The sequence below is a fragment of the Microtus pennsylvanicus genome, chromosome 7 (genome assembly GCF_037038515.1).
Source record: "Microtus pennsylvanicus isolate mMicPen1 chromosome 7, mMicPen1.hap1, whole genome shotgun sequence".
NCBI classification, from domain to species: domain Eukaryota; kingdom Metazoa; phylum Chordata; class Mammalia; order Rodentia; family Cricetidae; genus Microtus; species Microtus pennsylvanicus.
This window is the reverse complement of record NC_134585.1, coordinates 32,939,110-32,951,794: the sequence shown is the minus strand read 5'-3', so window position 1 is coordinate 32,951,794 and position 12,685 is coordinate 32,939,110. Positions and strand designations below refer to the sequence as shown.

General features: G+C 47.9%; 1 protein-coding gene across 12 annotated transcripts in view; it reads left to right on the top strand.

Moving 5' to 3' along the window:
• Positions 1–12,685, top strand: part of Inpp4a (inositol polyphosphate-4-phosphatase type I A) — a 102,466-nt gene that overhangs the window by 69,731 nt on the left and 20,050 nt on the right. For 4 of the 12 annotated variants that reach the window (XM_075980428.1, XM_075980424.1, XM_075980423.1 and 1 more), the window contains 5 exons: positions 1,431–1,614; positions 2,772–2,990; positions 3,873–4,011; positions 7,460–7,492; positions 11,648–11,820. In XM_075980428.1, coding sequence (XP_075836543.1) covers positions 1,431–1,614; positions 2,772–2,990; positions 3,873–4,011; positions 7,460–7,492; positions 11,648–11,820 — 748 coding nt within the window. Of the gene's footprint in view, positions 1–1,430; positions 1,615–2,771; positions 2,991–3,872; positions 4,129–7,459; positions 7,493–11,647; positions 11,821–12,685 lie in introns of all 12 variants that reach the window. The other 8 variants (XM_075980420.1, XM_075980418.1, XM_075980419.1 and 5 more) reach the window with 2 other exon arrangements.

Genomic DNA, 12,685 nt, shown 5'->3' with positions numbered 1-12,685 from the left:
ATGGGCTTCTGGCAGATCCATCATTGTCCGTTGTGGTGTGTGGGCTTGTGGTGATGGTGTTTCTTTCTGGGGCAGTTTGGTTTGTGGTGTTTGCATGTTTACCCTGTAGTCCAGAAAGGGCAGTGGTTGTTTCTTTCTGAATTACTCCTGGGTCTCTCTGGAAAGGTCTCAGGCATCTCTCGCCTCCAACAAGTTGGGTAGGATGTGGTGAGGGTGGGTTACTATTGTCCCTCATTCCTGGAACTCAAGGTCAGCCCTTCATTTCAGAAGGAAAAGGACAACATTCTGTCCAGAGCTCAGTGTTCTTAACTCCTAGGAGACCTCTGCATTGGGGACTTTTACGTCTCTTCCATATTTCTTAGGCATCCTCAGATGGTCTTAAAAAATTAATAACGGGGCTGGAGAGATGGCTCAGTGGTTAAGAGCATTGCCTGCTCTTCCCAAGGTCCTGAGTTCAATTCCCAGCAACCACATGGTGGCTCACAACCATCTGTAATGAGGTCTGGTGCCCTCTTCTGGCCTGCAGGCATACATGCAGACAGAATATTGTATACATAATAAAAATAAATTAAAAAAATAATGACAAAAAAATTAATAACGTTTGTTTGATTGAGACCTGAGCTAAGAGAAATAAGCTTATCGTTGCCATCTTGGATGGCCACACATGCTGACCCACCCATGAAGCTAGGGCATCTGGAGCTGGCCCCTCAGAGGCTCCTGATTATATTAGGCAGCAGCTGGCCTTGCACTTTGACGTCTTCTTTCCATATACATGTGCTGTTTGGTGGTGAGCAGCCAGGAAGGAGGAAGGACTGGGCTTTCAGAGCTATTGAGGTGTTGGGCCTGTCTCTGTTGGCAAGGACTCTACTTTCTCTTATGGAATGTTGTTGTCAACATAAGGACGTCCTGTAACAGGAGAAAGGAGTCCCAGTATTGAGAACTTGCTGTGGTTAATAAATATATGAGATAAAGATGTGGGTTTGCTCACAGGATGGCCAAATGAAGAAGCAAACATTAGAGTATGGTTTTTGGTTCTTTGTCTTTTTGCTTTGTTTTAATATATAGTCCAACATCTATTACAGTGTGGTAATTTAATCCTTTCTGGTGTAAGCAGACCCCAGATCTCTACTGAAAAATTGCTTATAAGTTAATAGATGAAATTTCTAGATAATATCCCAACATTGGGTAATTATTACAGTGATATTCCAATGTATTTATAGACATGTACATGCGTGTGGTAAATATGCAGACATATACAGATACAAGTACATATATTTCATACTTCTTCTTAGATAAAAAGGATCTTTCAAGAGTGACCTTTACCCATCAGAGACTAAACTTTGGAAGGAAGATACCCCTTTATTTTAGGGTTAGTTGTGGGTGGGGTGGATGACTTTGGAGAGCCCCTTAGGACCTGTTGTTCCTTTTAGTACGTCATCTAGCTGCCAGTCCATAATCTACATACCACAGGACATCATCCGAGCCAAGGAGATCATTGCCCAGATCAACACCCTGAAAACCCAAGTTAGCTACTACGCAGAACGACTCTCAAGGGCGGCCAAGGACAGGTCTGCCACTGGCCTTGAGAGGACTCTCGCCATCTTGGCAGACAAGGTAGGAGGGGCTGCCCAAATGCATGTGGGGTGGAGAGATTCCTTGGATTTCTGGAAACTACTAGACCACCTAGGGCCACTCAAGCAGGCCTAGAGCTGGCCTTAGGAGAGTAGCATTGTGATGACCTTGAAGGTTTCTCTTTTGTCCACCACCCACAAAGTTACTGGGAAGTTTGGGGATCTGCCCGTGGTCAGAGCCCAGGCTATGATTCTCAGGTGTGACTTGAAGCCAGTGTGTTGATGTGTCTTCTAGCAAGTAAATCTCCGCATTCTTTTCTTGGGACTCATTGCACACATTACCTTCCTTAGTGACTTCCTAGTCAGCACCTATGTAGCAATTATTCAGACCTAAGAAATGAACAGTATAATCTTATTGGCTTCTACATAATTAATTTTAAAGAGTCTGTTTAACTGTAACTCAGTCCTGATTAAAAATCTGCATACTGAATACTGCATACTATCAACTTCTGATAGATGGTGATCCTTCATATTACTCCGTCTCTTTCCCTTCGCACACAGATTCTGATTACACCTCTCCACCCACTCCTGATTTGCTGGGCAGGAGCTCTTGTTCCTGTTCAGAATGTGTTATGTTCTTCACATGAGTTTTCACAGTATGAAGACAGAGCAGGACCACTAAGAAAGGAAGCTGTAGTTGTCAGCAGTAAAACTAGGAATGACAGAGCTCCTGTTGCAGTCTCCAAGACCAGAAGTGCGATGCCGAGAGTCCAATAGCTCAGAGCCTGGAACATTAAAAAATGCTTTAATAGTTGTACCAAAGTAATGTGTGACTTCGGGAGGCTGGGGCACATTCCACCATGTTGTCAAGGCTGGTGCCCCTTGCTCTAGTGAGCTGGGGTAAAAGGCAAACATAGCCAGAAAATGTCAGCTAGGATTCCTCAGCCCCTTCTCTTCTTTTTTGACCACTTCTGTGATAAACATGTCTTAAATAGACCCCTGTGTCCTCTAGTCTCCCAGGGAATTCTTGCTGAGATTGCCCCTGCCAGGTCACATGCTGCCTTTATCTTCAGGTACCCTAGAGAATGCTATCCTAGTAGGCTCTGTGGAACAGGATGGGTGGCAGAAACCTTGGCCTTAGCCTGTTTTCTTCTCCAAGAGAAAGCATGCTTAGCAACCCTGGCTTGTGTTTACCCGCAGACCCGACAGTTGGTCACTGTCTGTGACTGTAAGCTGCTGGCTAACTCCATCCATGGCTTGAACGCAGCACGGCCTGACTACATCGCTTCCAAGGCCTCCCCTACCTCTACTGAGGAGGAACAGGTGATGCTCCGGAATGACCAGGACACCCTCATGGCCAGGTGGGCAGGGAGGAGCAGCCGATCTTCCCTGCAGGTGGACTGGCATGAGGAGGAGTGGGTGAGTCTGCTGCCCCTGCCTGTGGCCCTGCTGCTGAACCCTATATAGAACTGCTGCCTGTGTCTTCCCTCACAAAGTGCCTAAAAGGCCAGCTCCTTTGTTGGCGAGCTCCAAGTCTGCTTCCCTGATGGCTCTAGGCCTCTTGATACTGAGATGTAGACTATTTCTAGACCATAGAGGGTGTAAATTGTTCGTGATTGCGCTGGGAGCCTGGACTCTCTCTCCTCAGCCTTTTGCTCACTCTATGCCCGTTAGGGCTCTTTGTGTCCAGATGTAGGCACTCGGGTGCTCAGGCTCCTACTGCCCCTGACATGTCACTTTATTGTCCCAGAGGTGGCCAGAGGACTGGCTCCTTGTCTCTTTAGGAGGGGACTCATGCTACAACTTGTCATTGTTGGGGCTTCTGCTCAGAGGGATCCTGTGAAGCACTGAATTATTAATCAGCAGCAAAGTGTTCCTCCAGCCTGGGCATCCTGTGGTCTATGTGGGTTTCTGCAGCTCACTTCAGCCTGCCCTCTCCTCCTCCCAACTCCCCACCCCTGCCACCAGCTGTTTCCACTCCTGTCCATCAGAAGGAGACCTCAGTGTGTGGTGATTATAGGTGGCCTGCAGTAGAAGGAGGCCATATAGGAGCTCTTAGTGCCTGTGGCCTGTTGGCTGAGTCTGGAAGGCTGTCTGTCTTCCGTAGAGTTGGCAGCCAATGTCTGCCAAGCTTTTAAGTCAGTGACCACAGGCAGCAAATTGTCTTTGAAAAACAAATCTGTTTTGAATGGCGATTTAGACATCATCAGGCTGGGTCTAGGGGAGAGATGGGGGTAGGCTGTGTTTTGTTCTTGTTTGTCTCTTGCTCAAATTGACCCAGACAATCTTCTTGGTTTTCAGGAGAAAGTGTGGCTGAATGTGGACAAGAGCCTGGAGTGCATCATCCAGCGGGTGGACAAGCTGCTGCAGAAGGAGCGTCTTCATGAGGAGGGCTGTGAGGACGTTTTCCCCTGTTCAGGCACCTGCTCCAGCAAGAAAGGTAACCGGGACAGCCAAGCCTACTGGATCAGACCGGAGGACCCCTTCTGTGACGCCCCCTCCTCGACATGCCCCTCCTCCATGCCCACTGCTGCATGCCGTCCTCACCCAAGCACACGTGCGTATGCATCCACGCTGCCCATGCTGCCTCGACTTGTGCCTCATCGCGTCCGTGTGTCCGTGTCTCTGGTTCCATGCCCGCCTCCCCCAAGCAGATTACAGGGGGAGGCTGTCAGGCTACGCAGGGTGTCAGGGGGAATCCACCGCAGATAGGCAGGGTGGAGGTTCCTGTTGTCTTTCCATGCAGCTGGAGCCCACTGGATCTGCATCGCCACCATGGGCAGATTGTGCCCTCCTGGGCCACAGTGTCATGGCTGTAAAGTCTTTTCAGGTTTGTAAGCCAACCTGACAACCTGATGGGGGCTGGATGCAGATGTCTCTGTGCTGTTATTTTTGTTGTGTTGGGAGTGGATAGACTGATATAAAAAAAAAAAGTGAGCTTTGTAGGAATGATGCTGGATGAGGGTGCTTGCAGCCTCACAGGCTCTTCTCATTGGCTGGAATACTCTTATCCAGAAGAAATAGGTTGCTGAAGGTCTCGGTCAGATGGCAGGGAAGTTAGAGTGACCTGTTTGACCCCACTCTTAGAGGGGGACCTTGAGTGGAGAGCACACTTGAGAAAGGGACACAAGGCGTATTGAGTACTGCCCTCAAGACAGCTTGAAGCTGAGGACTGATGTGTCTACAAACAAGTGGATCCTTGTCCCTCCTCTTTCATGCCTCTCACCTTTTCTTTTGTAAGAGCTGAAGAAAACTTGGGTCAAGTCATCTGAGCCCAGGCTGCATACCAGCTTCTGCCTTCTCTTCCCTCTCCTTGGGGAACTTTAAACCGCAGTAAGGACACCCAAAATGTGCAGGGTTAGGGTTCGTGTGATGAGGACTCTGAAATTCTCACTTGACAGTGGCCATTGAAGGCAGAATCATGCGCCTTTGCCAGAGTTCCCCAGACATCCTTCATGCGTTGCGTGTCCTGTGCCTCCCGTCTGTCTGCATTGTGTCTAGGGCACTATCCTACTTGAGGCTCTGTCTCAGCAGTGTCCACGTCATCTACTTTTCTGTCTTGGGGGATTACAGCTGTCACCTTTCCAAGCCTGTGACTGATCATCGAACTAGTTTGTGTCTGTTTTGTTCTCATTTTCCTGTTTATTTTTTTCCCCTCAAAGTTCATTACTTCCTTCTCTTTAATCTTAACTTGTCTGTAGGACTGGGGATATAGTTATGTGGTAGATCCCCTGCCTACTGTATACGAATGAGGCCACTTCAGGACTGAAGAAGAAATGTATATGGTTTTGTTTGTAACTGTAAATAGTTTCTGCAGATAAGGAGGAAAAATGATGAGATGGTTTAGAATTTAGGAGCTAGTGTGCTGTGTGATCAGACTGTCTGTCTTTGTGTCTCACTTGTCTGTGGTTCTTGTCCTAGTTAAGTTTCTACTGCTGTAATAAAGACCATGACCAAAATCATCTCGGGGAAGAAAAGGTTTATTTGAGCTTAGAGCTTCTAGTCTGTCATCCAGGGAAGTCATGGCAGGAACTCATGCAGAGACCATGGAGGAACACTCCTTGCTGGCTTGCTCAGCCTGCTTTCTTATACAGCCCAGGGGCGCTAACACCCAGAGTGGACTGGGCCCTCCCACATCAGTCCCTAATTAAGAACTTATGAGCTTGTCGACAGGCCAGCCTGGTGGGAACATTTTCTCAACAGCTGAATTGTTAGCCTGGGAGCTGTGTACACCCCAGCCTCGTGTAACCCTAAGATCACATACTGAATTGTTAGCCTGGGAGCTGTGTACACCCCAGCCTCGTGTAACCCTAAGATCACATACTAAATTGTTAGCCTGGGAGCTGTGTACACCCCAGCCTCGTGTAACCCCTAAGATCACATGCTGAATTGTTAGCCTGGGAGCTGTGTACACCACAGCCTCTTGCATTCCTGAGAGCATGTGCTGAAGTTTGCCAGTGAATAGGGAGAAAGTCCCTCGTGGTCATCAAATCTCAAAGGTCTCCATGACCTAAGATCAGCTAGGGGCCACTGCTCCGAGAGCACCCAAGGGGCCTCCTTTCTCCCCTGGGGCTGGAAAGTATGTTTACCAAATGGAATTGTCCCCTAGTAAACTACTGCCAGAGTGGTCCCCCCCCACCCCGAGATGAGCACAGGTATTTATAAAGCAGGCTCCTAGACTCTCTCCCTCATTCGTGACTCAGAGTCCTAGAGGAGAGGTTATGGCATGGTAAAAGTAAACAAACATAAAAACACATAGTTTTTCAAGGCTTGGGATAGTTCTCATTAGCCAGATAGAGGCTAAAAATCTCTGGCCGCATTATTTCACGCCCTTGAGTGTTCCTGGTCTCAGGGTATGAGTTCTGACCAAAGAGGCCGAGCTCTTCAACTTACAGAAAGTCTTACATTTTCTTTTCCTCTCATCAGTTTATGAAGTCATATCCAAACACAGCGGAGGAGGGACCCATACTCAGTCCCTACGGACATCCCCTAAAGCGCATCCTGGCTAGTCCTGGGAATCTGAAACCTTCTCATGTCGGTTTCCCACAGACATCCTTTGAACCAAAGTTCAGACACAAAATGAAATCCATTTTTACTCTTTTGATGCCTTTTCAAACTGCCTTTTCTCAGATGGCAAATCCATTTAACTAAGAATTTTACCATTTTGAAGGGAAATGTGAAATTGAAATGAGTACATCCCAGTAAGACTCAACAAAATTAGAATTGGAATCAAAATTGGTATTCTTTGAAGACCGTGAAGGACAGCCTAACTGGAGGGACAGCCCAGCTGGAGGGACAGCCCAGCTGGAGGGGGACAGTCTAGAGGAAGGGCAGCCCAGCCGGAGGGATGGCCTAAGTGGAGGAGTTTTCTAATTGGAGCCATCTTCCAACCACACAACGTTTACATTTAGTTGGCTGGATTTTAAAGACTGGTATAATGTTCTTTTGGCATACTGGTTTATCATTGGGCCTTAGCAGTTTGGAGCACAGCAGTAGATCTTGAACTCTGGATTCCCCAGTGAGTCAGGGCAGTGGGCTCCAGCGTTGTCATGCAGACTTGCTTGGTCAGTTTGTCTCATTTGATGTTGTAAGCTAACATGGGCTCCATCACTGCACCGTCATCAGTGTGGCATCTGTGGCATTGTGTGTGTTGGTTCACTCACCTTGAAGAACATTTTATGTTGAAGTGTTAGCAACATGGATGTTGACTCCGGTGAATCAGCATTGTTCACCACTGAGAGGGCTCAGCTGCTCACAGCGGCAGGCATGCCCTTGGGAAGCTGAGTAAGAGGCCCCTGAGCCCAGGCCTCTTCTCTGAGATTGAGTTGCTCGTGTTTGAACTGTGTGCTGCTCCTTAATCATCCCTGTTGCCCTCCATTTCTGTGCAGATTGCAGCCCCCCTCCTGAAGAGTCCAGTCCAGGTACGTGGTTTCCGCTCAAGGCTCCTGCTGGTGTCCTTTAAATATTCAGGTAGTGCTTGTAGCTCAATTATCTAAGATTGTTTTGTGTTGGGAAAATACCTTAGGACTTCCTTTGTTTTGAGGCTTGGTAAGGGACCAGTGGGACTGAAGGAATTATGGCCTGAAACAGGAAGCTAGGCACATTGTGTTTTTCCTTCTGCATCCTAAAGCCTTTTCAAGTGATTTACCTCTGAGTGCACTGGGTCCTGAGGTAGGTGATCTGATTTAGAAAGCTACATGTTTGTGAATATTTCTTGTACATTCACCTGAGCTTTTGCACATAGCTCTGAAGGCGCAGTTGGATGGTTTGTATCCTCTGGGGATGTGGTAGTGTAGCATCCTCTGCTCAGCTTCTGGATGCAGCTTTAGAACTCCCACCAGACATCAGTCCAGGCTTGGGTTGGGATTACTGCTAAAAATGAAATCTTTCTGCTACCTTTTTATGGAGAACCTAATGTCCCTGGTTCTAGCTCAGGGGTTGGCGAACAATAGCCTTGAACTAAATCCTGGCCACAGCCTGCATTTGTAACAGTTTATTGTCTGTCACCTGGTGTTCTGAGTTAGTGCAGCAGAGACTCTTTGCCCTCCTCATCTATAAAGACTCTATTGTGTAGGGTGTGCCAACCCCTGATCTAGTTCCTAATGAGCTCCCTGTATTTGACTTGTGGTTTTCTCATAGTATGCATGCGCCTCTCTTCGCCCAAACCGTTTTTTACTCTTAAAAAATTATCTGCATGATCAGTCCAACCATTTCCTATTTGTGAGTAGATATGAGGTGGAAAGACACCTGCTTTATATCTAGGGTACAGCAGACAATGGGCACAGGATTTATAGAGCCAGTTCTGCCCACTGACAGCGTCCTGAGTCCACTTACTGTGGCCACCTGGCAGCAGTCCCAGAGCCTCACTGAAGTAGTATCTACCTGGGCTCGCCACACCTTCCCAGTTTGTTCTCCGTCCCTTTTATAGTTCTCTCTCCCCAAACGTCCGGTGCTGCAGCCTTGAGTGGGTCTTAGATCCCAGTATCAGATAAACCTTCAGGGTCATGAGCCTTAGTAGATGCACAGCTAACCTTGTACTGTACTTGCCTGCAAGTCTGGGACCATGGCCAGGAGTGAGGACCAGAAGGGGTGGCCTGTGAGCCTATGGCAGGAGCTCAGGGGCTCCTCTCCACTCTGGTTTCTGCCTGGCTTATAGAACTCTTCTGCTACTTGGGAAATACTGGTGGCTTTTCCACAGCTGATGTTAAGTGGACAGAAATAGTTCCCTGCCAGGAGTCCTGTACTGCATATTTAGTCTCTGTTAACACACACAATCCAGAGGTAAAGAGATTGCTTGGTGGGGAAAGTGCTTGCTGTGTACTCATGAGGATCTGACTTCAGAGTCCCCAACACCCAAGTGAAAAGCCAGGAGTGGCAGAGCAAACCAGTAATCCCAGCACTGGGGAGGGAGGTGGAGACAGCAAGCCAGAGCTTGCTGGCTGACCAGGAGGTTAGCCGGTTGGTGAGCATCAGGTTCACTGAGAGGCCCTATCTCAAAAAGTAAGATGGGAGTGACAGACACGTACACCAGACAACAACGTCTAGTCTTCACATGTGCATCTACGGGTTCACACCTACACATGAGCAGACGCATGCATATACTACATATACATAAAGTCACAAACATACAGACACACATACACTGTCTCTCATTCCCTGTTCATACTGATGAGTTAGTTAATTTTAAAAAAACAAACCAAAAGCAGACTGTGGATTGGAAGAGCACTTGACATTATCCAAAGTGGTATGGAACATGGGCTGTCGAGGCAGCAAGCATGCATCACCGGTTAGCAGGTAGCTAAGGAGTTTACCCCGTCCCCAGAAGCCAAACAGCCACAGCACTTGGGACATTACTTAGTCTACCCGATTTTAAAGAAATAATAATAGTAAAGTAGTAAACTATTGTCTTTAGTTTTGAGGTAGCAAAAAGTTTTGAAAACTCTTTACCATCTTCCAGACATTTTTATTTGACAGGACTGGGTAGATACCATGTGCTGCCATTTAAATCAGTTTGGCTTGGGATCTTTTTAAATTGTGAGTTTCTATTCATACTCAAAATACCTACTACCCTCTAGCTCCTGCTGTCTCCTGGGCAGAAGCAAGCTGCCTGCTGCAGATAATGGCTTGAGAGTCAGTCATACAGGTGCCCGTTCTTAGAAGGGTTCTTAGCCTCTGTGTGGGCATGATGAGAAGGCTATCAGAAACGCTGGACATGGTGGCTGGTGGCCTTGTCGGATACCGTCTGCCAAGATGTCACACTCACCCCCTTACAGTGTCATGTCACCCGTTTTCCAAGACAAGTCTTGTACTGCCCTTTAGCCATTTCTTCTCTACCTTCTTTCCTAGTTTAGCAAATCAGTCATTCTTCTATGAGTTTCATTTCTGAAAAAAATGACTAAAGTGAAAAATTCATATTGGGGAAACTTGGCTTAGTTAAAACAACTTAATACTTTGATTATTTTCAGGTTAAAATGACCGTGGTTATCTTATGAATTGTCTATGTATAAGAATTGGAAAAGCAAAGTAAAAATGACTGCATTTGATCTAAGCATTTCAATTCTTGCTGAAGAGCAATATTTGGGGGACAGAGGGAGCTTGTTTGTTGTTATTTTGTTTTTGCTTTTGCTTTTTGAGGTTGGATATTAGTATATAGTCCAGGCTAGCTGTGAACTTGTCATCCTCCTGCCTCAGCCTCCCAGGCCCTGGGATTATAGGCATTCCCTACCATACCTGGCTTATGAAGAAAATTTTTACTGATTACTGTTCTTAAGTGTCTTGCTCTACTCCCTGGTTTTCATTGGCCATTTTAGATAGACTGTTTGACAGAGTTCTTCGGAGAAACCAGAACTGGAACTTGGTGTCTGAGGAGTTCAGAGGGAGAGTGAGGTCTGGGAGTCTATCTAGTGCTTCTCTCTTATTTCCCAAAAAGGTATCACATGGCTGAGGGGTCCAGGGCCTTGCCTGTGTTCCCCACTGCTCAGCTGCCAGGCCTGGAACTCATATTTTCCACTTCTCAGTCCAGTGTTCTTTGTCACTGTGTCATATTTGCTAAGACCTTTCTGCTAAATTTAAGCTTTTTTTCCATTACAGACATAACCCTGTCCACATGCAGTGTGCATATCCATTTAGATTACTTCCAACCCTGGACTGTTCTGTGTACTGAGTCCACACTGGCCTGTCACTGAGTGTGGGCAAGTTCCTCCACACATCCTTGGAGTTAAAGTGCTAGCCAGATGGTGAACGGGCAGGGCAGGTCTCCCTTCGGTGTGTGTAAAAGACGGAGTCTCCCTCCGGGTGCAGCTGCTGGTCTGAGGCTCTGCCACCTGCACTCCATCCCTTGGGATGTCCACTGCTGTACGCTGCTTTGGAGTGCAGCTTCACCCAGTAGGGATGTGCTGGTGCCTGGTTTTGGATGTGACGTGTCTTTTTGTTGTCTTCCCAAAAGGAAGGAAACAAAGGCAGCCCCAAAGCTGCCCCTAGCCTTGCTCTTCCCCTCCAAGGTTCTACTTATAAAGGGCTGTTTTGGTGCAGGGTCAGAGTCCCCTTACATTTCTGAAAGAAAACTAAGCTGGAATGGTGGGTCCAGAGGGTGGCAGGAGCAGAGTTGGCACTTGGCTGTGAGAAGGGCCATGGCATGCCCCTGTCTGTGGGCATTCCTTGTGGAGTAGAGGAACCTCATGCTGTGGAAGGAGATTGGCTCTTCTTGCACACAGAATCTGACTGTGCCGTGTCATGACCCGCAGAAGCTTCCTTTCTTATTGTTTTCCTCAACTACCATAGTCTTGCCTATTGAGTAAGGGGTCACTAGTGGTTTTAGGGTGTCTGGTGCATGTGGATGACACCAGAGCAGAACTGCTTCAGCTTACCGCAGCAGTGCAGACAGAGGGACAGAGCAGAATATGCTGGGAAGAACTTAGTGCTACTTTTCCAGGCCGTGTGGTGGGGCAAGTAGGCTGAGAAGGTAGAGAGGGGCTGAGGGGCGAGAGAGGATGGGGAAGGGTAGGGAGCTTGCTGCTTTACATGACCTCCTGGAAGCCTTTCTTTCGAATTCTAACACGCCTTTCACTCGTGCACAGGTGAGTGGAGTGAGGCCCTTTATCCCCTGCTGACCACCCTCACAGACTGTGTGGCCATGATGAGCGACAAAGCCAAGAAGGCCATGGTCTTCCTGCTCATGCAGGACAGTGCCCCCACCATTGCCTCATACCTGAGCCTGCAGTACCGCCGTGACGTCGTCTTCTGCCAAACCGTAAGCCCCAGAGGAAATAAGGGAGGTCATAGGCACCTTCTACCATAGAGAAAACAGACTCAGGCCCCCTGCCCTTCCACCTTTACTTGTGGAAACCACAGGTGGCCTTGTTTCCCCAACCTGTTGCTTTTGTGCTCACTTAGTAGAGCGGCACAGGAAGGAGACAACTTACTGACAACTGTTTGTCCTCCTGAAGAGCTAGCTGTGACAGGAGAGCCCAGCGCCAAGAGGCAATGGCAAAGGCTTCTTTGTTGCCTTCTTTTTCTCTCTAAGGGATGTGACCGAGGGCCACATGGGTACTCGTCAGTGCAGTTGGAAGGGCAGGCACTCAAGTTCTGTGGCTTGTCACAGGGCTCCATCTAAAGATTCCAGTTACCATTCAGTGGAGAGGTGAGATGACTCTCCCAAGTTGAAAGATGCCAGCAATGGAACTAATGATGTCAGTAGCTTGGTAGGGGGCTGGTGTTCTGTACTTCCCCCACTGATGCTGGGAAGCCTGTTTGATGCCACAGAAAACCTCCCTAAGGAAACTAGGCAGCTACATTCACTCTTCTTTCCAGGGTTGGTGTGGGTCTGAATAGATAGCCCTTTCCCTATGGGGAATTGATTCTAAGCTTCCAGAAAGTTTCAGTTCAGGAACACCCCCAAGCAGGTCATGTCGGAAGCTGAGCCCAAACCAAGCCCACCTTTGACAGGTGTTGCAAGATTATGGTGTTTAGCACCCTCTCCATAGCCTTTGATTACTGTGGTCCCAGCCCCTAGCTCTTCCCTGAGGGGTAAGAGATGCTGCTGATGTTCCTGGAGCAATGGAAACAAAGGGACCAAGGCATGTGCTAGCTTCTGCTTGGGGTAAGAACGCCTGTTC